Here is a 27,313-nt window from a genome sequence, read left to right as displayed (position 1 = left end):
TAAATATAAATACTGTATTGATATAACTGCAGTGACATTTGGAATGTGAGGTTGGTCCTCAGCTAGTATAAGTATTTTAGAAAGAGTTTCTGCCATACAATTGTCCTAAATTTCATGGGAAGGGAAGATGAACAATTAATATTCAATATGAAACAAGCCGTCTCATCCACTCTGATTTATGAATTATTTAAGAGCCGCGTCCTTGCACTTTAGAATCTCTTTACTCTGCTTACTCCGTGGCACAAATTTCCTGTGGAGGTACTCCAAATGTATCTTATCTTGACGTGCCATGACTTCACTATTCCAATACAGCAGCCGGTTCAAAACAGACATACAAGCAACTTCCTTAAATAACAGCTGATTGTTTTCGTTCGTGTTTAAACTTCAATGTTGGAAATTATGTCGGGGGTCACATCAGATGTGGAAGCAGTCCAATTCGCACGTTACGCCCAAGTTGTGTTTGGCATCCAGTAAGAACTGACCTAAATAAACACATTTTATTATTTAATTATTATTAAACACATTTGAAATTATACTTCTGTTTAAGGACGAGATACATGATTACATCATCCACCGAATAGCCAGAGTGTATTAGCAACTAAAGGCTCCTGCTCCACTTCCTGTTTTTGGTTGTGACGTCAGGACTGGTTAAAAGCTAACAGTGTTGTTGTCTAAAACTTACATTGAGCCAGAGCTATATACTTAAGTTACATACATGTATTAAAAGTACAGTATTTGTTGAACTCCTGTACTTTTAAATTATGAACTAGTGTGATTCGACCTCTAGGCTAGCAAAACGGTGTGTTCCCTGTTCCCTTCGTATTGCTAACGTTGTCAACTGCTAAATTAGCTTAGCTAACATTGTCAACTACTAAATTAGCTAACGATAGCAACTAAAATTTACACATCACCTATGTGTTGTTGTTTTTTTTTTCAGATTAAACTGAGATTTTTTGGTTATATGAAGTGGCCTAAATTAATTTTAATTACTTCCCATACCTGCGATTGGTTGGCAACCAGTCCAGGGTGTCCCCTGCCTACTGCCCAGAGCCAGCTGAGATAGGCGCCAGCAGCCCCCGCGACCCTTGTGAGGAATAAGCGGTCAAGAAAATGGATGGATGGATGGATACTTCCCATACATGTTTCTTTCATAGTAAGAATATCAGCTGTTTTATAGCAAAGATGCACCACCTGAAATACAAAGGACAGCAATTATGAAACTCCTCTTTTGCTTACCCCACTATGAACAACATACACTCCAAACCACATTTCCTGTGTCAGGAGTTCAGGCGAGCAGTTGCCCATTCTGATAAGCAAAATTGGAGTTCAGAGGAAAGTCTCCACTGGTGGCTAATCAGCATGTTAGATGTTAGTAATCAAGAACAATCGCAAACTGTCATCGTATTGCAGGAGCTATTTATGCTATAGACGCTGTACAGTTATCTCCCTTGTTTGAGCAGTGCACATAGTTTGTCACATTGCCTCAGTTTTTAATTATTTGTGTTGATAAAACAGCACACAAGATCATAATTATACATTTAGAAAGAATGTTAATGGACAAGGTGGTAATGCTGCATTCCAGGAAGCTAGGAAATTTCAGCACTTCAACAAGAGAAGGTGGAATAGAATGCTTCTCATGATCGGAGTTCCTACTTAGATGTTAAAACTTCAAAGTGTTCCAGAACAAGATTTGTTTTGTTTTTGAAGTGTCAAAAGTAGTGTGTAGAGATATCAACTTATCCTTCTTGTCTTAAGTTATTTGATAAAGTAAGTAAATACCTTGTGTAATGGTGTAAAATAGCAGTAGCTTCAGCCGGTCACATGTTGCATGTTTCATGCATCTTTCATTCTTCTTTTATTTTTCTTTTCAACTTAGCAGCTGCCAGATAGCCATGGAGTTAGCAGTTCCCCTCAAAATATGGAGATTGTGAATTTGAATCTCATTCCTGTGTGTAGTTTTGGAATAGTTAAATGAGGTCAGGGGACATACTCAAGATAAATTTAAAGGGAATGATCAGAGCCACTGCACACATGCTAGCTTGCATGCGGCTGCGAAATTACCAACACATGGTCTAACCCGCCCCTGCACATATTTATAAGGTGCCTCGTGCCAGACTTTCGCTGGTCGCAAAAATAGAGCTCTGTGTGTCCTGTGATTGGCTGTTGAGGAGTTTAGGATGTACCCCGGCTCCCAGTTGAAGTCAACTCGGGTAGGATCTAACTGGCCCATGAACACAATCAACCTAAGTGGTACAGAAAATTCATGGATGGATGGATGGATGTCAACTTACACTTGGATGGCAATTTGAAATCTTAATGTTACTTTTACAGACACATTGGGCCCGAGCTTCGTGACCAGTGCAAGTATAGTGCAAAGTGCGTTCAAACTGTATCCCATTGATGGATGTGGGGAGAATATTTTGCGCTGTTGTTGGAGTGAAGAACACTGCCGATTCACTGATCCATTATGATTAATAATAATGATTAAGTGATTTCTACAATGATTCAGAGGCTTCGATGCACGGCATTGTCATATTTATGAATGAAATACGATGATATCTACTGCAGGTATCAACCGAGCGCAGAAATCAAATCCACCAAAATCACGTTACGCCACATGCGCCACTACTTAGACCTGCTTTTAGCTGGTCTAATATCTAGTCTACGTTATATCACCAAATTGCTAGGTGCGGTGGAAAAGAAAACACGCTCGTGCAATGTTAAAATTACAAAAATGTAAAGATAGAATTTACAAAAAAAAATTTTTTAATTTTGTTTTATTTTTTTGCTATGTAACCCCGTTACGAAAATGAAGATGCACCCATTTATGCACGTGCACCTGTCTATGAAAATACATCCCATATGGTCTTTGTCGCTATAAAACTGTTTGACGACAAGTTAAATCAATTCCCATTAATTGCGTGTGAGAACTTTATTTGTATGAATAAATTGAAGCTTGTCCAGCGTCCTGAAACTGTCAAGTTCCACTGTAGTGTGCTTTGATTACAATTACGTAATACCTTGATTACAACAGCCGGTTCCTGCCTGTTGGGTCTACAAAGCTATTTCAACCCTGTTTGCGGCCCATTTGGGGGGGGGGATGTGTGTGTGCATGTGTGTGTGTGTGTGTGTGTGTGTGTGTGTTTGCAACTGACCAGCTGTGGAGGAGGTGGGCAGGATGGGGAGGTCTTAATTTGCAGCGACGTGGGACTTCTTCTGTTTGCTTGCGCACGCAGATAAGTCGTTGCTTTACTTTCTAGTTTCCTCAATTTGCAAGATAAAACAAGCCGAACGCTGGTCTCAGGCCATTGCAAGCCCGAAATGCACGATAAGACCCTCTTCTGTTTTTAAGCTGACATTTTATTCGTCTGCTTTGAGTGCGGGGAAGGTGGGAGTTGACCTGTTGTCAGAGTATCGACATCCAAATGTCATGTGCTAAATGATCGTTTTGAATGTCACATTAACTGCAAATGCGCAAGCAGAGCCTCTAAATGACACCTGTTTTCATTTTTTTTTTTTTATTCATCCAAGCTTCCTCTGCAGTCCATCCTGACATTTAACATCCTCCTCGCCGCAGCGACATGTAATTGCTTTATCTCGCGTCACATTCTTTCGACTGCCCTAATTGAGGCCTCCTTCGCCACACCCTTTCCTCATTTGGCTCCATGTGGCAATCAACCTGCCACCGTTATCACTGCATCCTATTAAAAAAACTCAAAATGATTGGGTCCCAACCCTTCCCATAGACATGAGGGGAGGTTTGGCTGGATGGGGCTCCGAAAAAAACAAAAACAAAAAAAGAAAAACATCCTGACTCTGTAGTGTGGGGAGTGGGCTTTCAATTGACAGGATGTGGAGAGATCGGTGGGCTGAGGCATGTCGGCAAAGTAGAAAAGGGAGGAAAAAAAGGGAGGGAACGTTTTTTTTTGTTTTTTTTTTGTCACGCGAACGTCAAGGCAGCCCATGCCATTGGGATAAGACTTGTATATATAATAATGATTAATGGCTCTTGTCAAACATCCTGTAAAACACTGGAAATAGTAAATACAAACAATGGGTCATATAAGTGTGTTATCCTGATTGATATTATAGAATTCCTTATGTGGGGACGTCTTTCATCTATTCTCATGACATAGGAGATCCAATATATTTCAAAAGTCATTTCAAACAATAATTACATCCAAAGACTTCCACATGCTAATGTTTTGGCCATTTTCTCAGAGGGATTAAGTTTCATTGTGACTGCATCCATTTCAATAGATCATATGGCAGCATACTATTGTCAAACATTGGAAAGTGTCCATTAAAAAGTCATAAAAAAGTAGGCAGGGCTTCCTTGTTTTGCTTCGTATACCCCTCCTATTGTTTTTTTGATTGCATGTTTATTTAATTAGGAACTGAACAATAATTGTCAGGACGATGAAGTCAACTTCAACAAACTCATTGCAAATCAGTCACATATTTAGGTGACACTTTCATTTTCTTAAAATCCACCTAAATTTTTGTTCAAGTTGGGCCATCTTTTCGAATAAGTGCTGCAAAAAACTCACATAAACATAGACTATTGGTAATTTTACTTTCTGATTTACTTGTTTGGTGCTTGTTGGAGATATCTAAAATGATTTGCGTACTTTTCACAGCCAAATTCAAATAGCCTTGCAGAATCCAGGTTCAGAAAGTACAAACCTTGCCACAGATTGGCTTTAGCCACAGGTGCTTCTACTTAACTGGCAGGTAAACGAGCTCATAGAAGCACCTGTGGCTAAAGTCAAACTGTTTCAGGGTTGTTCTCTCTGGACATGGATTCCTATTAGTTGTGTGCATTTGGCGTATCTTCTCAGAGCAAAAGTCCCTGCTCAAGTTACCTCCACGGAGCCTCGAACACCAATGCTCATAAGCAGAACTAAACCTGTAAGTGAGAAGCTATGAGAAATGGTTGAGTCTATTTTGACTGAAAATAGTATTTCCTTCATTGCCAAGGCAACATTCAATCACTTACTTAGTGGACTTTAATGTAGCTGTAACAGCCAGGACACTTCTCATGATATGTTAGGCACAACAGTACGAATGTTAACGATATTCATCAGTGTTTAGCATGTACACTGATTAGCAAAACAGACTGAAACTGTAAATGATGATGATTCCAATATTCATACAAAAAAAAATGCATTTACAAAATGAATTCCTATACTGGAACTGCCAGTCCAAAAAGAACTATTTACACTGATATTGACTCTTTAATCTGATGATTCTGTGACAACAAAGGATTGTTGGCCAAAACTCTTGTTTTTGTAGTTTATCACAGTGGCTGCATACATTCTGCTTGTGAAAGAGCAGATACGTTCGTCTTTAAGCAACAGGAGAACAAATTCTTGCTTTCCGGTACAATCTATTCAATTCCATGGGGTTCTGCTTCATGTCATCTTCATCGCTTTGTCGAGTGAGGGGTTTTATGTATTGGAGTCGAATTGGGATGTTTTAATGTTCATCTTAAATCTTTTTACCTCCCATTTGTGTCGTATTGTGGTCTAAACAGAGATAAGTTATGGTGTGTTTAAGTCCCTGTAGAGCATCCCTTATGAGAGAACTGCTTTGTTTTAAATTGTTGTAGTAGTCCTCTCATTTTATTTTTAAAAATGTTGTAGTAAAAATGTTGTTTAATTTAATGAATGCCATGATTTTTCACTTAAATATCCATTCGGAAAAGTACATCTTGTTTCTACACAATCACATACATTGTGTTTGGCCGACACCCACTTTAACCATTTCCTGCGCTTTTAGCATTCCCTTTTGCACAATTTGTTTGTTTAAATGAAGATTTCCACTGAGGGTAGCGTTAGCACATAGAAAAAAACAACACAGGCTGGCATGATGGATGACTTAGACAGTTGAAAAATGCTGACGTTATGGTGGAGCAGATCACAAATGTCAAATCTGATTGGTTAAAGCTACAGTCCAATTGATGATATAGTTTGAGTTATATGGACCAGCTGTATTGATTCTGACAAATCTTGGCAGGTTAGACGGACTTGGTGGCAAATGGTGACAAAAATCTGATTTTGAAAAAAAAAATGGATGTAGTGCAGCCAAGAGAAACACTACAAAATGAAGAAAATAGACATTTGGGAATTAACGCAATTTCAGGGAACAAATATTGCAATTGAGGTTGTAAATGTAGGTTAGTGCTTCTAGATTAGCAAGGAAGGCCCTGACTCGCGCACCGCAGCAAGAAATTGATTGCCACCTTGAGTGCTTATGAGGAAAATTTATTTTTAATTTTTTGCCTGTCTTCCATCTCATTTTAAAAAAAATGTTATGTTATACATTTCTGCTTATAGCCTTTCACACAATGCAATATTACCCAGATGTGCAATACATTCAATATCTCATTTGACGTCCTATCAAAAATAAATACTAACACAATGAATGCTACCATCTATAGTACTTTACAGAAATTAGTTTTTTTGTTGGTTTTTAAATAGTTTTTTTGCAGTGATTTCACGTTAATTAGTTAGTTTTTGTAAATTAATATTTAAAATGCAGAAAAATACTGTAAAATAAAATGTAAAATGCTGTTATATTACAGTTTTGTTTTTATACAGTGTATAGTGGCCTGTTCCTTGAAATGAGGGTTCCCAATGGTATGGAAAATGACTTGACTATAAACACGCCTAGAAAACTGTGTGCACTTTCTGATCGATCCATCAAGCAAAAGTTAGTTTTGTAGAAATCAGTGAAGATGAACTCTTCATTTTGCTGCACAGAGCTTCGGCACTCATTTTAAACGGAGTAAACTGCCCTCTCACCCCCACCCGACATCCTGTTTCTGATCCAGAGAGCGATAACACACCAGACTAAATGAACATGTCTTCAGTCTGGACACACTGATGGTCCGAACTGATTTGTATCCTAACTTTCATTAAAAAAAAAGTCACTAAAATTACAACAGCTTTTAAAACAAATGTTTACAATTACTTATATTGATGTTTGAAAATGATACTCTCCGTTTTTTTCCTAACAGAGAAATAAACAGTGGATGTGCAGCAGTGCCAGAAGGACTAAGTGATGCCACGAAGTCCAGAGCATCCTGTGGCCTTGGCACCAGTAGTCGTAGCCGACTGCTGAAGGCGATAAGGGCCACAGAATGGCACGATGGGCCTTATCACGCTCCGCCAAGCGGGAGGACATCCGCTATCACTGGACACACTGGCAGAGGAAAGACTCACCCCATATCTGCCTTTCTAACTCCACCCACTTCAGGTGGTCCCCTTTTCTTTCAACTCTGCTAACGCAATGGAAGTAAGACTGCTTTAGTTTTTCACTACAGGTGGGTCCAGATACTGGTGTAAAAAAAATAATTTGATTCAACTTCTGTACAGTCAACCCAATTAACATCCACTGAAATACATTTGGGGGAATTAGAAGAAGAAGAACAAAAAATGTTGTTTTTTTAAGCCAAAAAATATTTTTAAAAAGCAGATGAATATTCAATATGTTCGCCATTGAAATTCTAAAATATAGTAAATAAATATAAAAAAAGATCATTGAAAATAGTGGGGGGAAAAAAATAGCAAATAAGCAAATCCACATATGTGGGGGTCAGCATGCTTTTTTTTTTTTTTTGTACTAGAATAAAATGTAATTGCACATCCTTTACAGTAGATGGCAGTGGTGGTATTTAAATTTTTGAAGGGAATTTTAGAAAAATGTATGCACTTCAAACTTTTACATTGCAGACTTAAAAAAAAAGTTGTTTCTTTTTTCATTTGTTTGTATTGTAATAAAGATACCGTGCTATGCAGAGGTATACTTAATAAAAAAAAAAATCGACAAATTATATTATTTGTTGAGGGGTACAATAGAAAATAATTGAGAAGCACTGCCTTACCCGTTTGCGTTTTTTTTAGGGCCGAATATTATACAGCACCAGAAGCAGGTGTTTTTTTAGGTTGACACATGTATGTTAAAAAAAAAAAAAAAAAAACTTTGTTCTTTGTTCTGTACTTTGTTAGTTTTGTTCCGCCTTCTACATGTGACCGTGAGCAACCAAAGTCCTTTGGCAAGTGTGCAGGAGAAATTCAACCTCGAGTGTTTATTTTCAGTGAAAGCAGCTTATTATCACATGGAAAAGAAGCTCATTTCAACACAATAGTAGCGCATGCAATAGGAAGTCTTAGACGCTCAAGTTGATTCATGAGGAAAATGAAAACATACTCGGCCGTTGAGTAGCGCTGTGAAATTATGAGTCACCGTTCCACTTGGTGGTTGGATAATTCACTTCCAAATTATGTTTATCCTTCAACACATTGCTTGGGACTCACAACAATTTAATACTGGAGAGCTTCAAAATTATTTGAATCGTATATTGCCTTTTTCATAAGGAGACTGTTTGTTGTTGCCATGGCAACCAGGACGGATCCACGTGGATGGCTTATGAGTAATGGACTAGCCAGGATACCTCGAGTCTTTTGTATTGCTTTCATAAATAAATTATACATTCAATTTTAAGCTACTCCAAATGTATGTAGTGTGTTAAAAATTATTACATGCCAAAATGTTTTTTTTAATAATAATATACCACTATAATGTACTTTTTACTGTCTTTTAATTATTATATAATTGTGAATGTTAATCATTGATGTATCAGAATCACATTTATTGGCCAATGAAATAGACACAAGGAATTTGTCTTCACAGGCACAACCCGTCCGAGGTAACACAAAAAATAACAATGACCAAGAGAGGGAGACAGAACGGGAAGCCTGGCAGTTCGCTAATTAGCGGCCCGAGTTTCTGGGATGGAAGAAAACTTGAAGGAGTAGGTAACAATTTGACCTTTTAAATCACGCTGATTTTACACGGGCTTGCAATAAAGGCAATGATATTTTGATGATGATGATGATGACGACGATGACCCACTTGAATAGACAATGTGACCAGTCAACCAGCCCGGACACCGCTAATGTTTTCTTATGCACTTAACCCTTTAGGAAATTGTATTATTTATATTGATTTTACCTATTAAATGTAGTTAATTATCAAAACAAATAATAACATATAAATGAATACAAGCTGTAGCTTAATAGCTTCATTGATATGATGGCGTTCCTGTTGGTTACAAATAAATCGCAGCTGCAGTGGAGGAACTGGAGCAAACCTACAAGGTAGTAAACGCACAACAATGACTGCACATGCAAATTAAAAGATTATTTTTTATTTCAATGCAACATTTCAATTCGAGTCATTTAGATAATCTGAGATGAGCACTTGCAGGAGGCGGGACACCAGGAGGCCACGTTGCTGTTGTTGCAACCGTGCTGCTTCTTCAGCTCAGGACAGTTGCTGTACTTGTCAGTGTACGGACAAGGGTTGGCTATAGGGGGATGATAGCAGAATATGTTGATTTATGAATAGAGGGAACTGCAAAAAAATTTATTTTATTTTTTTATTTTATTTTATTTTTTTTTAAAAAGAGGGAGCAGTTTAGCTCCTTTTTAAAGAACTAGCTAATTTATAGTGACATTTGGGACATGAGCCCGGCAATAACAAGGGATTGCTCTATACCTGTACTGAAAGAATAATTTCATCTTAATTTACTTACAAATGTAATTAGTGTGAAATTTTGGGCCTGATGAGTTGAACACAAAGCTATTTATTATATGAATGGCAACAGGTGGCTACATAAATAAGTGTACCTTCTGCCATCTAGTGGAAGGTCATTTAATTGTTCTCCCTGACACTATATGTTGCTGGCATAGATAGATGAACAAAGACATAGCAAATAAATTCAGCTATAAATTTGGTACCAATTCATTAATATAGTATCGTGTCCAGCAGCACACAATGTAAGCACAGGTGGATTCTACTTACTGCACAATTTGTTCTCACAGGCGTTGGGGCAGTCAGCACAGGTGGATCCGGACTTGTAGGGATGAGAGAACTGGTAATTTCCACTAAAATATAGGTTACATCATCAATTATTTATTGCATAATGACACTCATTTGCTTATTTTTATTGAATCCTGGCCTCAACCAAAATATGTAATAGAAATATCAACAAAAAAATATTTTATTACATACCTCCAAATAAATTTACTAATTCTTTATTTCAATCATTATTTAAAGCCAAGCCATTTTATTATCAGTACATAAATATGTGTTCTTTAATGGATCTGAGGCGTTTATGTACTTACGGTGGGCAGTAGTGGCAGACGTAGAAATACTTGTAGCGGGAGTTGGGGCAGTAGGCCATCGCACAGCCAATCTGGTTGGAGCGGTACCAAACAATCTAGAAAGGGAGAAATAATTTTAGATTGAAAGCCAAAGTGTATAGAAAAACTTCAGTATATATACACACTAAGCAGACACCAGTATAATCTAATGAGCTGACAATGTTATTCAACTTTCACTTGATATAGTTATACAACTACTCAACATTGCTAAGCACTTTCTTGATCTTGTAGGAAATTATGAAGTAAAGAAGGCACTGCTGGGATTTGAACCCAGGATCTCCTGTTTACTAGACAGGCACTTTAACCAACTAAGCCACAGTGCTACAAGGTACCTGTTGGTCCCCACTAATAAAGTGACCTGTATCTATTCTGTACCTGTGTGAAATGTCCAACAACTCCTCCGTTGACAGAGCCCACTCCGTAGCGCCAGTCCTTCACCTCGTCATACCACGACTGGATGGCGTTGCTCCAGCTGTTTTTGTAGCTGGCCATGTACAAGTTCTCGCCGCAACCGCTAGCTAGAGCACAAAAACAAGATCTTCATCATTTTTTTGCAGCCAAATTGACCCTTTACTACTCATAACTGTCATTAGACAGATGATAATGGAAATTGGTGAGAACTTGCTGAAAGGGTGGACATTTTGGCTAACGCTAGCATAAACATTGTTGAGCTTCAGCTAGCATGATTCAGTTAGCAAACTGGCTTTGTACTTTTTCCACAAATGTTTCTCATTTCTGAAAGGTTGAGTGGAGAACTATATAAATGTGAAAATTACAAAAAAATTAAATATTTATTCTGCTACTACTGTTCACCCAAAAAAAAGACAAAATGTTGGTTGTAATGTCGTCAGCGCTAGCAAGTTTCTTAGAGGCTTAATGACATGACAGGGTGGACAACAATTTCAGGGAACAGAAGCCAAATGGACCCTTTGCTACCTTTTAACGGTCATTCGAGTTCAGATGATAGATGGAAAAGCGGTGTGAGCTTGCTGAAAGGGTGGACATTTTGGCTAACGCGAGCATAAACATCGTTGCGCTTCAGCTAGCGTGATTCAGTTAGCAAACTGGCTGTGTACTTTTTCACAAATGTTTCTCATTTCTGAAAGGTTTCTATATGAATTAAATTCTACTATGATAAAAAGTGGACAAGTACGTACAATATGAAAATAAAAAAAAAATGTAAATATTTATCCTGATCATATACTGTTAACCGAAAAAAAGGCAAAATGTTGTTTGTAATGTCACTAAAAACACTAGGGAGTTTGGCTTAATGGCAGGATGGACAACAATTTCAGGGGACAGAAAATAGGAAGGCCGTCCAGCAACAGCATATGTGGATGCTGGCTAATAAACAACTTACTACTGATCTCCCTGGAGCTGTCCGGGCTGTGCTTCATGGAGCAGGTGTTGGCCCACCTCTGAGCGTTGGCTGCCGCTTCTCCGTTCCAACTCTGTTGAGGATCAACACATACACTTTGGATTCACTGCCTTCATTGCGGTATGGATGATCAATACCTTTTGACACGGTATTGTTTACCATTTTCAGCATGTTGCTCGCAGTAGGTTTGACGTTCCTCCGCAGGGTGTTGTGTTTGTCCACAATCTCATTCTGTTCCAAGGACGTGGTCAGGACTGTTCCTAAAGTCAAGCGGCATTAAAATATGTTGTGAAATTTTGTCTGGGGTTCCTGGAATAAAAGTTTGGCGATTAAATATACTCACCTTCCTTCAGGTATGGTTGATCACAAATAGGAGAGAAAGATAGCATTGAATACACAAAATGCATCTAGCATCTGACTTTTGAGTTTTATTTCACTTACAGGCACGGTCTCCACATCCTCCTCCAAGCTGGCTGACACTTGAAGGGCGGCGCAGAGCCCCAAGGCGCACAGGAAAGTGAAAAGGAGCGAGTTCATTGCTAAAACCTGGAGCGACGCCCTCTTAGGGCCACCGTTTGATTTATATACGCTGAAGCCATGCTGCCACGTGAGCTTAAACACATACTCTCAAGGGCAGGTCATGGAGTTTTTCCTGCAATGTGGCACCTGTGAAACGACCTTGATGATTTTAGCGGTCTCTGTTTATATTGACCGGTGGTGCTACAGCTAAACCTGATTTGGTTTGATCTAAACTTCATGGTGGTTCTGTATGGCTGCTTTCAGTTAGCAAGCTAGCGCAATAGTCAGGATCAAATGATGCTTAATTAGTGCGATTGATGTGTTCAGTGGTTAACATATCTGCAAACACAAAGACCCAAGTCCCCACGTCAACGTCACCAAACATTCTAGTACGTGCCGCTTATCAGAAGTTAACACTGATACCACTGTTAGCTAACGCTAACCTGTGCAAACACTCACTCACTCACTCTTGCATCACAAACCGTATGGGTATGGTATAAGTATGGGTGCGTGTTATTCACGGGTTTTACAGTACTTTGTTGAATTTAACACTTATTTGTATACAAGCAAATACAGTCATTTTACATAAATAGATTCAGCTTCCCATATCTATTTATATATTGCCACTACTATGTTATATATATTTTACCTTCTAAATTAAATTTACTCTACTGTTATTCAGCAACCCCTCCTAGAGCCCACTCGATTTCCGGTGCTGTATTTTCACCTGCCCCCTGACCAGCACCTGGATGGTGAGCCAAAAGAGGCAGGTAGGGCTTCCTTCATCCATTGTTCTCCAAAGCAGGATGTCCTTCATTCACTCTATAAGTGAAGGGAAGCTTCGGTTCCTTTTCCTCATCCGTGATATTCACCTTAAGCGATGTCGGTGTCACGTAGATGCGATGGAGATTATTTAATGCCTCCCACACTATTGTAACTATCACTGTCAAAACGATGTCAGCCGTGCCGGTTCTTTGAAAGTTACAGATTGGCTCCTTAACTTTGTCATTCCTTTTTTTTTTAAGACCTAATTTTTATTTCAATTTGGCTTCTTTTTTTTTTCTTCTTTTTTTTAATTCAGTTAGCTAGAATTAGCTTTAGCTTTGTTTTAGGTTTATTAGTTTTAGTATTTATTCTTATCTATAGGGTATTTGTCAAGGGAAGTATTTATAAAAAAAAAAAAAAAAAAAAGTCAATACAAGCATTGTGTAACTACAATTCCCAAGCAGCTGTTTGACCTTCCTCCTTCCGTATGGCTGTACAGTAATACATTTTAAATAAATCTTCAAAGCTCACGTATGATATATATATATATATTAACTATCCTAACCTTGGTTTGCATCAGTATGTGTATTTTTTTTTTTTAAATTAGGTTTATCTATCGCTATTTACCTTCCACTACCAGAAGTGGTACGTTTTCTTTCAGAATAAGAGCATAATACAGGAAGTATTTTAACTGTGTAAATATTGCTAACTTAAGTGTTCATGATATAATTTGTTAGTGAACTAATTTTATCCTATGTGGTTTATCTCACTCCTGCTATTTGACTTCAATTTGTGACAGATGGCCATGTTTTGTTTTGTTTTTTTCAACTATTCATTTGAAATAATGTCAAAATGAAATGACATTTTGTTTCCATTTATATTTTCGTTGTAAGGGCTCGTGATAAGCAGTGCCTGGTTTTCCCAAAACATGATGTCTGGCATTTTCATACTAAAGAGTTGAATCTTTGTCTCATCAAACAGCAGTCCTTGAGGGAGAGAGTTAGGTCCTCTTCAGAGTCTTAATCTTTTAACCTTTGTCACATTTCACTGGAAAGAACAGCACCGTTTCAAATGAATTTGACTCCTATTTCCCTGACAGATTTTATCGTGCAGAAGTTTGTTTGCTTTCTTTTCTATTCGTTTTCTCTCTTGCTCGAAGTTTTATCCCTTGAACATGTTTCTGTATTTTATGTATTTTGTGTTTACATGCAGCTTCATCTGAATTGGAAGGTGTGTTTGTGATATTAGGGGTCTATGTACTCCCTTAAAAACTTAACTCACCACAATGAGCTCACCAAGAGAGAATGACAAGAACTCAATTTTAGGTGGTGCTCAAGTAGGTTACTATTTAGTAGTATTTTAAATATTTTACAGTACATGTCAGACAACTACAATTAAATTGCACCCAACAATGAATGTCAAATGACGTCTAAATTTCGTCACTATATATCGGGATCATTTTGAAAACTGTTTGCTTTCCACGCGTATAGGTGCGCCACCCACTACGCATGCGCGCCGCCGCTCACTGGTACCCTATTTTTTTTATTTTTTTTTATTCTCCCAGACGTCACCAGCACCACCATCCTCACCATCGTCATCATCACAGGTTGGCGTGAACATCCTCTTCATCGCGCAGCAAACGGCCGTCGCTCTTCTTCCTCTTCTTCTTCCTCTTCCGTCGCGGTGGAAGACAAAGGGCGACGGGGAGAGGGCGAAAGAAGAAGATACCATGAAGAAACGATACGTGGACGCGAGCAGGCTCCGGAAGATGAAGAAATTGAGAATAAGCGAGAGGCTGTCTGAAAGGTAGACAGCCAGCCAGTCAGCCTGACTGCCCGCTGCTGGCTGCTTTTGTTGTGATGCTGCCCGTCTGCGTCTTTGTGTGCATGCCAGTGGCACGTCCACTCACCTGTCTGCATCACGTCACCGCCACACTGCCTCGTTGTTGTTTTTGTTATGCGTGCGTGTGCTAGCGTGCGCGGCACCTCATTGTTTCACACACAAAAGACAAGAAAGCTGCATTAAGTTGCATCCGGCCTGCTTTTATTGACACTCGTTTTTTGCCGTTTCATATTCAATTAACAGTTGCAGTCATTAATTTAAAAATGTTATATTGCCGGAAATGGCACTTATTTAGCCTCTGGTGCAAACGAATAGTAATTATTTTGTATAAAAGTGCAACCAAAAATATTTAATGACCTATATTTTTGGAACAATTTATTTAAAAATATAAAATACTAAAAGCTTATGATAAAAAAAATACAATTTAATTGTGATAATTATTAAAGACAACTTCCCGCATTTTGCTCCCTTTTCTGGAACAACTTGCTTAACTTGAGAAATGGAAATTGTATATTACTGCCAATTTTGTCAACACAATTTTGTTATTAAAACGCAAACTGTTTGCTTTTACAAAGAGCATACTTTTTTTATATATAGTAATTCGTAATATTTTTTATTTATTAAAGTCGGAGCATTTTTAACGTCCCATGTCCATTGTGCTCCTCTTTGTGAAACAACTTCTCACATGACTTAAAAAAAAAAAGAAAAAAATAGGCTCGACCCTTTGTCCTCGCAAGATTAAACCCAAATTAAGCAGGCACACTCGAAAACAATTGCGATTGAAAGTATGTGCGGGAGGATGCTGTGCATGGCTCTCCCTCCCTCGCTGTCTCGCTCTCCTCCAGATGAAATATTGCCATGGTTACCAAACAAAGAAGGGCCGGTGTGGCAACAGCAGCCTATGGATGAGCAGAACAAAGGGAGGAAACCATAGCTCTTCTTCTGGGCTTTGTGGTGGTCTCATGGGGAAAAAAAAAAAAAAAAAGACTAATTGTTGGTGAAGTGGCTTTATTTAAAAGCATGTTTAAGATACATCAACTACGCATTAATGACTCAAATTTGCCTTTCTATTCATTTGCATATTTGCAGTGCGTACACCTTCCTGAAGTTTATGGCCATATGGATGTTGGTGCTGCTGGCAGATTTCCTTCTGGAATTTCGTCTGGAATACTTGTGGCCATGCTGGCTCTTCTTTGGCAGCGTGTACACAACATTCCATTGCCATGGGCTGGTGAGGACCCCCTGCTTTTTTTTAAATTTATTTATTTATTTTTATTTATTTATTTTCTTTTTAATATGTAATAAGTCAGGATGTTTGATGCCACTTGTTTTCAGAATGATACCAGTGCAAATACTCAACTCTTAATTATAATGAATTCCAGTTGTAAATTAGAATTGTTTTACACTTTGTGAAAATAACACAAAAACATACCAAGTTGCTAGCTAATACCAGTTTGTGTATCGTAATTGCTTCATTGCGCCTTCTGGTTTGCTCGACATGGCCACCAGGTGGCAGTATAATACAGCACTGAAGACAAAAAAATTAAGTTTCACTCAACTACTGTAAAGTGACTCAGTAAATTGCAGTAACATTTCCTCACAGAGGATAACGACTACTGTTAGCATTATGCTAACAGACTTGTGGGTAATGTTATGTGGTTGTTTGTATCTTACTAATGACATCATTTGTGTGCTTGCAGGTTATTTGTGTGTTTTTTGTGTGCGCCGCCTTCACACTTGACATCTTTTGTTTGATTTTTGTTCCTCTGCACTGGCTCTTCTTTGTGGCCAGCACCTACGTCGTATTCAATTATATTTGGCACACAGGTAAGTGGACAGAATTTTATTTTTTTTACTGGTGTGCAATGGAGTGAAAAAACGTACAACATTTCTCATCAATCATTTTTGTTGTTTGTTTTTTTTGGCTTCATCTCCTTAGAGAAGGGCATCTGCATCTCCACAGTGTCTTTGTGGATTCTTCTTGTGTACACAGAGGCATCCCTTCGACTCAAAGACCTCAAAACCTCACATGCCAATCTTTCGCACCTCTTTGCTGCTCACTGGTATGTTCCAGTCACACAAAACTGTTATCAACAATACATGATGAATTTTATTTGGTTTGCATGACTGTATGTATTTGTGTGATTCAGCATCGGCTATCCGGTCGTCTATCTGGGCTTTGACGCCACCTGCTACTTCACCAACATCTTCAAGCTGCGCATCCAGAAGGCGGTGCAGAGTGACAACGACTTCCACATGCACCTGCTGCAGCACTCGCTCCCGCCGGGCCTGCCGCTATACCCCAAGATGGCGGCCGAAAATGGCCGTAAGCTACCAAGTTCAATTGAACTTTATTTAAAAAAAAAAAGAAAAGTGAAAATCTTCACATGACTAATAGATGAATTGTTTTGGTCTTCCCAGCATCCAAATGGAAGTCCAAGTCTGAGTCCAGTCAGTACCAGTATCAGAATGGTGCACTTCTCCCTCAAGACGAGTCCCACACCGTAGACTGCCTCCAGATCCGTAGCGAGGAACGAGCGGCCGAAAAGGCGACACAGGAAGTCCGCTCAGCTGAATCCAACCGGAAGCCGTTGTCCAAAGGCAGCTCCAGTGAGTCCAGAGAGGCTCTCCGCAACGGGTCACCGGGACCAGAATCCTCCGCAACGCCAGAAACACTACCTCAGGAGGAGCAGACCGGCAAAGCCGCACGCGCGGTGAAGAACCCGTCACCGAGAGTCCGGCGAACTAACACGGCCACGCCTTCGCCCCCTGCTGGCAGGGCGGAGAAGAAACAACGGTGCAGTGGAAAAACAGTGAGCCCGAACCGGGACGGAGCAGATAAAAGTGCTGCAGTGGCTCAGAATCAACACGCTGAGCACCTGTGCAGGTGAGACACTTCTTCCCACTCACATATGATGGTCAACACTGGTGGCAAGTAACCAAGTACAGTGCTAACTTTACCGAGTGCCCTAATTTACAAGTTTTTTGAGTTATATTACCGAATGAAATCATGAACCCACTGAATCGATCCGAATTGAATCGTCCCACTGCCGTTCTTGAATCATATTGAACGCGTATCGAGATACTGTATGTAGCTGTCAAATCATCTTTTATAAGAAAGATGCACACCCCTAATATATATGTATATGTGTAAAAAAAAAAAAAAATGTCACCAGCCTCTCTTGTTTTCATTATCTTTTTTTTTTTTTTTTTTTTTTTTAAATATAGACAAGTAAGGTAGAGTATACCTTTTTAGTCGTTATCATTAGCTACTTTAGCATCTTAGCATTTTCCTGTTACTCAGTTCACAATGTTGTTAGCAATGCTATGGGAAGTTGGGAACGTGTTTTTTTTTTTTTTTGTTTTTTTTTTTTGTGTGAAAGTTCTGTAATCAAAATTCTTACCAATTTTTTTAAACACAAAGGCAGTATACCTTTTAAGTTATCATTTGCTACTTTAGCATTTCATTGGTACTCAGTTAATTAACAATGTTGGTTGATTGATTGATTTATTGAACATATAAACATAAAAACAAACAGCAGAGAAACAAAAGTTAAAAAAAGAACAGAAGAAAAGAAAAAACAATATTAGCAATTAAACGGGAATATGTTCTTTTTAAAAGAATAAAAGCTCTTTCATTCCAAAATTTTTATTTGTTTTATTTTTAACACAGACAATGTGCAGTATACCTTTTTAATTATCATTAGCTACTTTAGCATTTTCTTGCTACTCATTTCACAATGTTAGCAATGCTATGGGAGCATACTCTTTTGATAGCATGAAAGCTGAACCAGCGCTAGCTAGCTCTTGATTTACAAACAAAACAAAATGTAAATATGCTACATAATGTGGTGATTGTTTTTTTTCTTCTGTTCTGTCCAAACGTTGTTGCAAAGTGTATCTAAAGTAAATCTGTATGTTTTTCAGTTTTCTTAAGTAGCTACATCAGTTGAATCAGTACTTCTACATTTAACAAAGTGTTGTTGTTGTTTTTCCCATCCATTCTTATATGCAACTACTTTTGTAACATCTAATGGTCTGATGTTCTCCCCTTTTTATGACTCATCCCTATATCCCGTCCAGGCTGGAGCAGGAGCTGAGGAAGCTGAGGGGCGAGCTGCAGGTGAGCCGACACGGCGAGCAGGAGCTGAGGAGTCACATCTGCAACCTAACCAACAGCGAGAGGAGCCTCAGGCCCGAAGTGGCCCTGCTGCGACAGTCCAACATGCTGCTGCAGAGCAAGTGAGAGAACCATGTTCTATGTTTATTCTCCTCATTCTCCTAAACTGGTAAACTATTTCAAATGGCTTTTGGGTGAATTACAAGACAGATACCACATGTAGAATTTATTGACAGTATTATGACCTCATTTTTGTTCCCTTTGTAGGATCATGTGCTTGAGCAAAACCAAGCAGCGGGACAAGCAGACCAGCGCCATGCTGGAAAAGAAGACGCGGGCAGAGACGGAGGCCAGGCTTTCGCTGGAGAGGCAGGCGGCTGAGCTTCTGGCGCACAGACCTGACGAAGCGGCCAGGATCATGACCACCAGGTACGAAATGCAACCGTTGATGTGTTTGTGTATTGTAAACAAATCCCATGAGTGGTCCTTCTTTGTCTGGCAGCAGGCAGGAAAACAACGAAAGCCAAATGTTACGGAAAAGAGTTAAAGATCTGGAGAGCGAGTACAAACAACTGCAGCTGCAGTATCAACTCAAAGACAGTCGAGTGATCGATCTAGAGAATGATGTGGAGGTATTTGTTGACATTTGATTCTAATATTTGCAATGACATGCCTGTATTTATGGTTTATGATCTGGGTCGGTTTCATTTTGGATAAAAGTCAACATGCCGTGTTCTATTAAATAATGGGCCCTATTCTACTCTAGTGTGGATATTTTATACACCTCCCTCAAATAGATGGCTACTTTTTTTTCCACTATCAGGAAAATTAAAAAGTATTAACAAGTACCATCATTTCATGGATTCACACACAGATAATAATCCTGTTCTTATATTTGGGCTGAATTGACAACATTCAAATTTATTTTTTTTTTTTAGGGGGGGCTTTTTTTTGTTTTGTTTTGTAGTTGCGTTTTCCTATCATTATTGTCTTTATTCTTGAATGATTGACCTATTTTCCAAACTCATTGAAACCCAAAAACATATAATACATTTTTTAATACTTTCTTTCACTCCCAAAAACATATTTATACATTTGTTTGTTTGTTTTTATTCTAGAGCACACAGAAGGCTTTGAAACAGCTTCTGACATGAAGAGGTGGCTTAAAGCAATGGTAGTTATTGCAAAAAACGGCCAGCAGCTGGCAGCAGAGTATAAGAGATCCGCCAGGGCCATGTTACAACAAGCTTTTTTTTTTTTGCCAGTGTTTTCAACAAGTTTGTTAATAAACTTGGCTATATTGTAATGCTAATTGCTACAAAACGGATACAAAAATTTTTTTTCCTGATGAAAGAAGAGACTCTAATCTTTCTTTTGTTAGGTTCCATGTTTTTATAGTAATAGAACAGAATATTCTGTGGACTTTGCAAAATCAGTCAAAATCCAGTAAAACGGCCGGGAGCGAAGGGAGTTGCTTCAGTGAAAATGGCTGCAAGTGAATGAGTTAAATGATTTTAGATAATTAACGAGGACAACACACTGAGCCAAAGTAACAGTAAATTAGTTTGGTGATATGCTGTAGTTCAGTATGCCCTGTCCTGTCATCTGCACATTGACTCCAGTTTATTTGAGCTGTTTATAACATACATTAACTTTTATTTCAGGCTATTTAGGTGCTCAACAAACAAACTGGTCCAACAGAACAGCGCAGAACATGCACGCACAGGACAGGACAGTCACAGGACAGATTGAAATATATCGTCATGTTAATTTTAATTACTTGCCCCCATTAAATTAAACACAAATGTAATATTGTTAAGGGTTACATAGTTCTATGCTGAGCCCGTTTGAACCCTAGTGATAACTTTGCAAACAAAAACAGCAGCATCTAAAATCACATTTTTAAAAAAAATCTCAAATGAATTAAAATGTGGAATCTTTTGTTGTAAATATTATGCTGAGCACTGCAATTGGCTGGCAACCAGTCCAGGGTGTCCCCCGCCTACTGCCCAGAGCCAGCTGAGATAGGCGCCAGCATCCCCCGCGACCCTTGTGAGGAATAAGAGGTCAAGAAAATGGATGGATGGATTATGCTGAGCAGTGACTTAGTATTTCACCTCCTCCATCTGCATTAGTGAAAATACGGTAGCTGTCATCACGTATGATTCTTGTTGTGACGTTTACGTCAGGACTTTCCTTTAAAAAAAAAAAAAAAAAAAAAAGTTAACACGCTGCACTATAATTTGGAATTGTGCCATTTCCAGGCTTTAGGGAAGTACCGCGGCGTGGAAAAGGACACAGACATGCTGCTGTCCACCCTGTCGGCCCTTCAGGACAAGGCCCAGCATCTGGAGTACAACCTGAGCGCAGAGACGCGCATCAAGCTGGACCTGTTCTCCGCACTGGGGGACGCCCGCAGGCAGCTGGAGATCGCTCAAGGTTCCACATCGTTTCTTATTTGGAAGTTGGCGTTCAAATTTTTACGGCACAACAGTACCCTCTTGTGGTTATTACATGAATAACAGTTTGTGTTTTTCTACATTTTTGAAACTGAAATTCTGCATTTCAAGAAAAACAAATCACACTGATGAACTAGTGTCAGGATTACCTGTTTGACATCTATTAAATACAACAAAAAGGAGAGAAGACACTCAGTTCAGGGCTCACGAGGAGAGAGAGGAGAGGGACTGACTGATACAATTCACTCCTGCGCTCTCTGAAGATTCCTCTCCTCATCCATCCATCCATCCATCCATTTTCTTGACCGCTTATTCCTCACAAGGGTCGCGGGTCCTCTCCTCAACCTCTCTATTTATTTGGTTTTCCACGCCCCTAGTTACATGGGTGTTCCAACCCTAAAAATGTAAATGCAAGGAATAGTTGGAAGTTACACAGTGTACTTGTTTGTGTTGTGCATGTGGGTGGAAGATTGCCGAGTACGTGTGGTCAAGTTTACAATCATTTCTTAACAGAAATCAGGCGACCTAAGCAGACTGGCTCAATCCATTAGTTAGCGTTAGATATTGTGGTTCTTCAACTTTTTGAGTCATCTTCAAATAGCCAGGTTATGTGAGTGTGAACAGAGCAAAGCATTCTTCATTTCAAGCAGAAGCAATTCTTCTTTGCAAGCAAAGCAGTCTTCATGGCAGCAAATATATGATAATTGGCTCGGCTATGTGAATGTGAGTGCAAAGCATTCTTCATTGCAAGCAGTAGCAGTTCTTCATTGCAGCAAATGTAAGATAACTTATTTACAATTATTCCTACAACTAGTAACACTGCTTTTCCTGTGTATGTGTGTCTGTCCGTCTGTCAGACAAGCTGCTGAGGCAGGACAAGGAAATCAGCAGCATGAAGCAGAAGATCGCCGAGGTGATGGCGGTGAGCCCCGCCGTGTCTTACGCGGCACCCCGGCCCCAGTACCTCACCAAGCTGCTCAGCTCCGAGCGCTACATGCTCAACCCGCGCGCCCTCATGTACCAGTGTCTGAAGAAGTAGACCCCCTCGCACCGCCGCATGAGGTGGGAAGTGATGGGCTCGACGGGATGCAATGTGAGCTCGTCGCCATGTTGTCTGCTTCCAGAGGACACCAAGCGGCCTCTGCGCAACAACGGGCCTTAGAAGTGCCCTCCAGGTGCTCACGTGACATCCCGTTCTACCTTTGCTAAAGATGATCTGTCAACGGTGGGAGTCTAACACACAGGTACCTGGACTTAGGCATCTAATTCGGTCCATGCGTGTAAGTCAATTCATGCTTTTCATATTTTCATTCAATGGTAGTCACTCTCTTCAGGGGCATGATTAGAAAAAAAGAAATTGGAAAATGAAAGCACAAAACTTTCACGGCGAGGTCACAACACACACGCAATGAAAAAGCACAACATTTTTGCAAATTTTTGAATCATTGGAATAATGTCGGTAGGTTTACATACATTGTAGTCGCTGTCCAGCACAAGGCATGTATCTCCAAATTTGGGGATTTTATTGTGAAGAAAGTTGACTAAATTGGGGAGTTTTCTTTAAAGCTGAAAAACAATTAAAAAAAAAAAAAATACTTTACATATACATTTTTAAGTATTAAAAAAAAGGTGGGATTTTAACAAATATTTTTTTCAATCCCAAATGTGTATTTTATCGGAGAACTAGCAATGACATCTTTTTTTTTTATCACCACATTTAGAAATTAATTTCATTCATCTGGGGTGGAAAAAGTTTTATTTTCTAATGTATTATTTTGCACTTGTTTTATACAGTGTCATTTTGTTTTTCGCAGTAAATTTTTAAATCAGGAAATTTGTAAGTATAAAAAAATAATTTATTATCAGCTAAACAAGACAAAAAATACTGAGGTATAAAATGTTTTCCTCAAGACTGCAGTTTTCAAGTTTATAAAATAAAAGTTTCGATGCATATGTAAAAAAATCACATGATATAGTATGGGTGAGATTTTTTTTTTTTTTAATTATGAAATTAAAAGCTTTAGAATTAATCTTGAATAATTATATACAATGTACCACAAAAAGCAACATTTTTTTATTTTTTATTCAAATGGTTTCAATGGCCAATAGACATGAATATTGTCAATTGCAAAAAAGCATTTACGGCAATCACATTCCAATACAAAACAGGAGAAAAACAAAAGTGTCACAGGCTAAAATTTAACTGAAAGTTCAATTGCTATTGCAGGAACATTTTTTTTCAGAGCAGCATTTCCTTTACATAGCTAAAACAACAACTCAACATAATATGCATGTCTTTATTTACATTAAGCCAGAACAGTTTTGTGCAAAAAAAACTGCAAACCCACTGGCCTCATGATACCTCCACCACCACGCTTACTTATTCTCCTTCTCTTTCAGCCAGTTGCTAAGACAAACCAGCCTGTTGACATTTGCCGCGCTCAAGGCGGCTCTCTTTTTTGTAACTATGTGACCCGCCAGTGAGAAGAGCCTTTCACAAGGGACAGAAGTAGCCGGGCTGCTGAGATACTTGCGGGCCAGGACGGACAGCTCTGGGTGGGTCGCTGCTCGACTGGCCCACCAATGTAGCGGGCAGTCCGACTCGCCGATGGTGGTTTCGCTTCGATACAATTTCAGGGCCCCGATCCACTGGGCTTCCTCCTCTGAATCAGAGTCGGAATCAAATGAAGACAGAAGGAGCCTCTTTTTCTTTTTTGGCTCCTGCGTGGTGCTACTGTCAAACTGTTCTTGCAGTAGGACCTCAAGCCTGGTCCAAACTTCATCTCGCTCCTCCCTTTTAAGACACTTTAAATCCTTAAAGCGCGGGTCAAGCACGGTGGCCATCTTGAGCCAGTCGTGGTTGAGTGTTGCTGCACGTTGGGCTAACTCTTTTGTGAAAGCGGTCTTGAATTTCACAATGCAGTCCGAGTCGTCACCGGAGACCTCCATGGTGTGCTGCAGGTGGCAGAGAGCAGGTAAAACCACGGAACAGGTCACGTAGGTCTTGCCGCCGAGGAGCTCGGTCACAAATCTGTAGGAGACAGTTCAGGAAAGTTGTTGAAGAAAAGTAAACAAATTCCATAAAAAAAAACAATGTAAAATCCCGTGAATAACACTTTTTTTTTTTTTTTTTGTATTATACACGAGTGTTATTCACAGGATTTATTTACCTGCATGGTTCAAGGACAGTCACCAACATTTGGAGTTGAAGAATCTCCGATGGAGTTAACATGTTCAGCGCATGCTTCTGTTTGTCTAAAGCAGTAAAAACAGCCTCTTGATTCTTCAGTAGACGAGCAATCATATCAAGCGTTGAATTCCATCTTGTGGAAACATCTTTGACGAGTGGCTCGTTTTCTTGGCCCAGTCTTGATTGCTCCTGATACAGTTCCTCGGTATTCTCAGGGCTGTGTTTGAAGTGAGCAACTATCTTGCGACATTTGATTAACGTGCCATTAAAGCCACTTTCAGCAAGGCTAAACGTGATGGTCCTTTGCAAGATGTGAGCAATGCAAGGCATGTGTTGAAATTGGAGGAGTCTTTCGGCAGCCGTGGTGGTTGGTGCACTTTCTGTTCCGATTGTGGTGATCTTTTGCTGAATTCCCCAAATCTCCGCCACCGACAGAAACTCTTCATAACAGTTTTCAACATGCCTGCTGTCTGTATTCAGCACAGTTACGATAAAAGATTGCAGATGCCATGTGTCGTGTGTGACATCAACAATGTGCGCGGTCACTCCCACGTAAATCTCATCACGAATGGAGGTCCAGTAATCCCCAGTCAGAGCCACAAATTGAGAGTTCTTTAACGCGTCCAATTTTAATGGTTTTTCGGTGTCATACATTTGTTGTATTATGTCTGAAATAGTCTCTCTGCAAGGCATCTTTAAAGTCGGATTACACGTCGCAATCTGGAGCACATTTTCCAGCCCTTTATCTTCGACTATTGATAGTGGTCTGCAGTCCAGAGTGATCCAGTTTACGATTGCGGTTGTTAGTTTCTCCGTTGTTGACTCACTTGCCCTGAAGCCAATTACATCGCCGATTTTGCGGTGCTGACGACTCGTGGCGGGTCTGCTCGCGTCATCGGTGTTGGCGGCGTCGTTGACGAAAGGATGTTTTGCGTTCAGGTGGTAGCGGAGGGTTGAATTGTTGCGGTGGTATGCAAACTGTTTTTGGCAAAATAGGCAAAAAACCACGCTTTTATTAAAGCTTCCATCGGGTTGCATTTGGAAAAAAAATTTGCCTCCCAACACTCCACGCGCAGCAGTTTCATTCCATTGCTCCATTGTTGACAAGTCCGTTAGTGCAATCGGTGTACCAGAAAATGTACCCTGATAAAATGGTTCCGCATTGTTTTGGATGCAAACGATTCTTCTTCTACTTCATCATTTCCGTCGGACTGCAGCGCCAAGTTTTTTTGCTGCCCTCCACTGGTCAAACGTAAACACGCACAGGAGAGCAAACGATAAACCGTGATTAAAATGCGTTTAAAAAAAAAAAGAAAAGAAAAGAAAAAACAGCAAAAAACGCTTGTTTTTTTGGTTAAATTAAAGTCAAACCCCTAATATGTATATCCACATTAAAAAATGTTCAATTTTGGAGATACGTTTTCTGTACAGCGAAAATTTACTGGATGTAAATCAATGAAAACATATTCAAGAGTCAGCATTAAAAAAAATAATTTACAAAAAAAATAAAAATTTGTCAAACCAAGAAACGTTGATTTATTGTATAAGGGAACTAAGGCAGATGTGATCATTAGTTTAGTGCTCTACTGGGCTTTTCTGTATTTTTCATTTTATTTTATTTTTTACCCACTGGATTTGAATGTCATTAAAATCAAGATAGGCCTACTTGCAAATTTCAACTCATTTTCCATTCAAATCAATTATGTCTTTCAACTGAATTTAGCTGCTTTTCACTCACCTTCATTATACGCCGTTGATGCAAACCATAATTCCAACGCAAACTGATCAAATATTGTCCAATGAAAAGTGTGTTCCAATTTATGTGAGCTTTTTTTATATTTATCAAAACATATTTGTATTTTTTAATTTTGGGGCTGAAAAAAAAGCTGCAATGTATCCTAATGTGATTCATTATTCTTTGCTGTCTCTCCGCAGCATTATGGACTATAACATTTTTATTTACATATATAGGGTGTCCCGGAAGTTATTACTCATTTCTTTTTTTACCATTTTGTTTCAGGTGTCACAAAATAGGGAAAAAGAGAAGTGTATAGTAACTTTTGCGACACTTGATATATAAATGATCAGGTTTGTAATACAAAAAATAATTTGAATATTCTATCTTTTTAAGCAATTAGTATGCAACAGTGTGTTTTTGTCTCTTAAAAATGGCGAACTATTTGAATGATACATTTAACACAAATGTCATTGGATTGAGCAGGTTTGACAGTAATCCTGTTCTCTTCCGGATTTGGATGACATTGTGTTTGGATCGAGACCTCGCCCAGGACTGGAATCCACTTGAGCAAACGTGGGCCACGAACTGAATTACTGTGCCTCTAAACGTGACTTTCAAACAGGGAAGTAAAGACACGAAGTTAATGTGAACGAGTGCTGTGTTTGAACTGAAGTGCTATGTACTGTTTCTGTAGTTCTGCTTCTTTTCTTTTCTACTCGTACACCGAATTGTACACAATGGAAATTTCAACCAACAGCTGGATGACACTCCAGAGCTGTGATGTCACCAATTTTGGGGGGTAGCTTTTTATTTAGAGCGTGTTTCTAAGGTGTTTTATATCAAAACTATTTTTTAGCCTGGCTTTACTTTTATTATTATACCTCTTTGTCAATTTGTACGGCAACGTGTTTTGTCAGCATGAAAGTGTATTAGCACACATTGTGACATTAAGTATGTACAAGAGTATACGGTACTTGTACAAGGGCTACCCTTTCTTAAATCAGAGAATGGAGAATTCAATTTTTTTTTTGTATAAATGAATTTTGTCTGATTTGTGTGCATCATTTCAG

General features: G+C 39.1%; 3 protein-coding genes and 1 non-coding gene across 24 annotated transcripts in view; 1 reads left to right on the top strand and 3 right to left on the bottom strand.

Moving 5' to 3' along the window:
- LOC144010608 (macoilin-1) overlaps positions 1–27,294 on the top strand; it is a 39,187-nt gene extending 11,893 nt beyond the window's left edge. For 2 of the 21 annotated variants that reach the window (XM_077510995.1, XM_077510996.1), the window contains 13 exons: positions 7,022–7,260; positions 8,698–8,818; positions 14,459–14,700; positions 15,826–15,967; positions 16,437–16,563; positions 16,676–16,799; positions 16,887–17,062; positions 17,158–17,623; positions 18,820–18,978; positions 19,124–19,285; positions 19,359–19,488; positions 21,121–21,295; positions 22,173–27,294. In XM_077510995.1, the coding sequence (XP_077367121.1) occupies positions 7,145–7,260; positions 8,698–8,818; positions 14,459–14,700; positions 15,826–15,967; positions 16,437–16,563; positions 16,676–16,799; positions 16,887–17,062; positions 17,158–17,623; positions 18,820–18,978; positions 19,124–19,285; positions 19,359–19,488; positions 21,121–21,295; positions 22,173–22,354 (2,322 nt within the window). In that variant the 5' untranslated portion in view covers positions 7,022–7,144 and the 3' untranslated portion in view covers positions 22,355–27,294. Of the gene's footprint in view, positions 1–7,021; positions 7,328–8,697; positions 9,944–10,463; positions 10,561–11,527; positions 11,964–12,053; positions 12,900–14,106; positions 14,231–14,458; positions 14,701–15,825; positions 15,968–16,436; positions 16,564–16,675; positions 16,800–16,886; positions 17,063–17,157; positions 17,624–18,819; positions 18,979–19,123; positions 19,286–19,358; positions 19,489–21,120; positions 21,296–22,172 lie in introns of those variants that run through there. The other 19 variants (XM_077511004.1, XM_077511001.1, XM_077511002.1 and 16 more) reach the window with 19 other exon arrangements.
- Positions 9,145–13,145, bottom strand: LOC144010621 (cysteine-rich venom protein-like). The gene is made up of 7 exons (XM_077511021.1): positions 12,048–13,145; positions 11,770–11,870; positions 11,593–11,683; positions 10,608–10,750; positions 10,194–10,288; positions 9,871–9,953; positions 9,145–9,373 (listed from the first exon to the last, which is right to left on the bottom strand). Exons 1-7 carry the CDS (start codon positions 12,145–12,147, stop codon positions 9,246–9,248), a joined length of 741 nt encoding a protein of 246 aa, XP_077367147.1. The 5' UTR covers positions 12,148–13,145; the 3' UTR covers positions 9,145–9,245.
- Positions 10,482–10,555, bottom strand: trnat-agu (transfer RNA threonine (anticodon AGU)). Its single transcript has one exon. It is a non-coding gene; the product is annotated as a tRNA-Thr (tRNA).
- On the bottom strand, positions 23,109–25,665 carry LOC144010611 (E3 SUMO-protein ligase ZBED1-like). The gene is made up of 2 exons (XM_077511012.1): positions 24,486–25,665; positions 23,109–24,346 (listed from the first exon to the last, which is right to left on the bottom strand). The coding sequence occupies exons 1-2, from the start codon at positions 25,601–25,603 to the stop codon at positions 23,692–23,694; spliced, it is 1,773 nt and encodes a 590-aa protein (XP_077367138.1). The 5' UTR covers positions 25,604–25,665; the 3' UTR covers positions 23,109–23,691.
- Positions 27,295–27,313: the final 19 nt, after the last annotated feature.

This window comes from Festucalex cinctus, chromosome 21, assembly GCF_051991245.1.
Source record: "Festucalex cinctus isolate MCC-2025b chromosome 21, RoL_Fcin_1.0, whole genome shotgun sequence".
Taxonomy (NCBI): domain Eukaryota; kingdom Metazoa; phylum Chordata; class Actinopteri; order Syngnathiformes; family Syngnathidae; genus Festucalex; species Festucalex cinctus.
This window is presented reverse-complemented; position numbering and strand designations above follow the sequence as displayed.

Bases quoted from the DNA above. Each gene is read 5' to 3' on its own strand.
- LOC144010621 (XM_077511021.1), bottom strand. From the start codon at position 12,147: ATGAACTCGCTCCTTTTCACTTTCCTGTGCGCCTTGGGGCTCTGCGCC. The intron at 10,751-11,592 runs GTAAGTTGTTTA...TTTGTGCTCTAG, and splicing joins CAGCTCCAGGGAGATCAGTA to CTAGCGGTTGCGGCGAGAAC. The intron at 9,954-10,193 runs GTAAGTACATAA...CCTATATTTTAG, and splicing joins GTCTGCCACTACTGCCCACC to TGGAAATTACCAGTTCTCTC.
- LOC144010611 (XM_077511012.1), bottom strand. From the start codon at position 25,603: ATGGAGCAATGGAATGAAACTGCTGCGCGTGGAGTGTTGGGAGGCAAA. The intron at 24,347-24,485 runs GTAAATAAATCC...TGTCTCCTACAG, and splicing joins ACTGTCCTTGAACCATGCAG to ATTTGTGACCGAGCTCCTCG.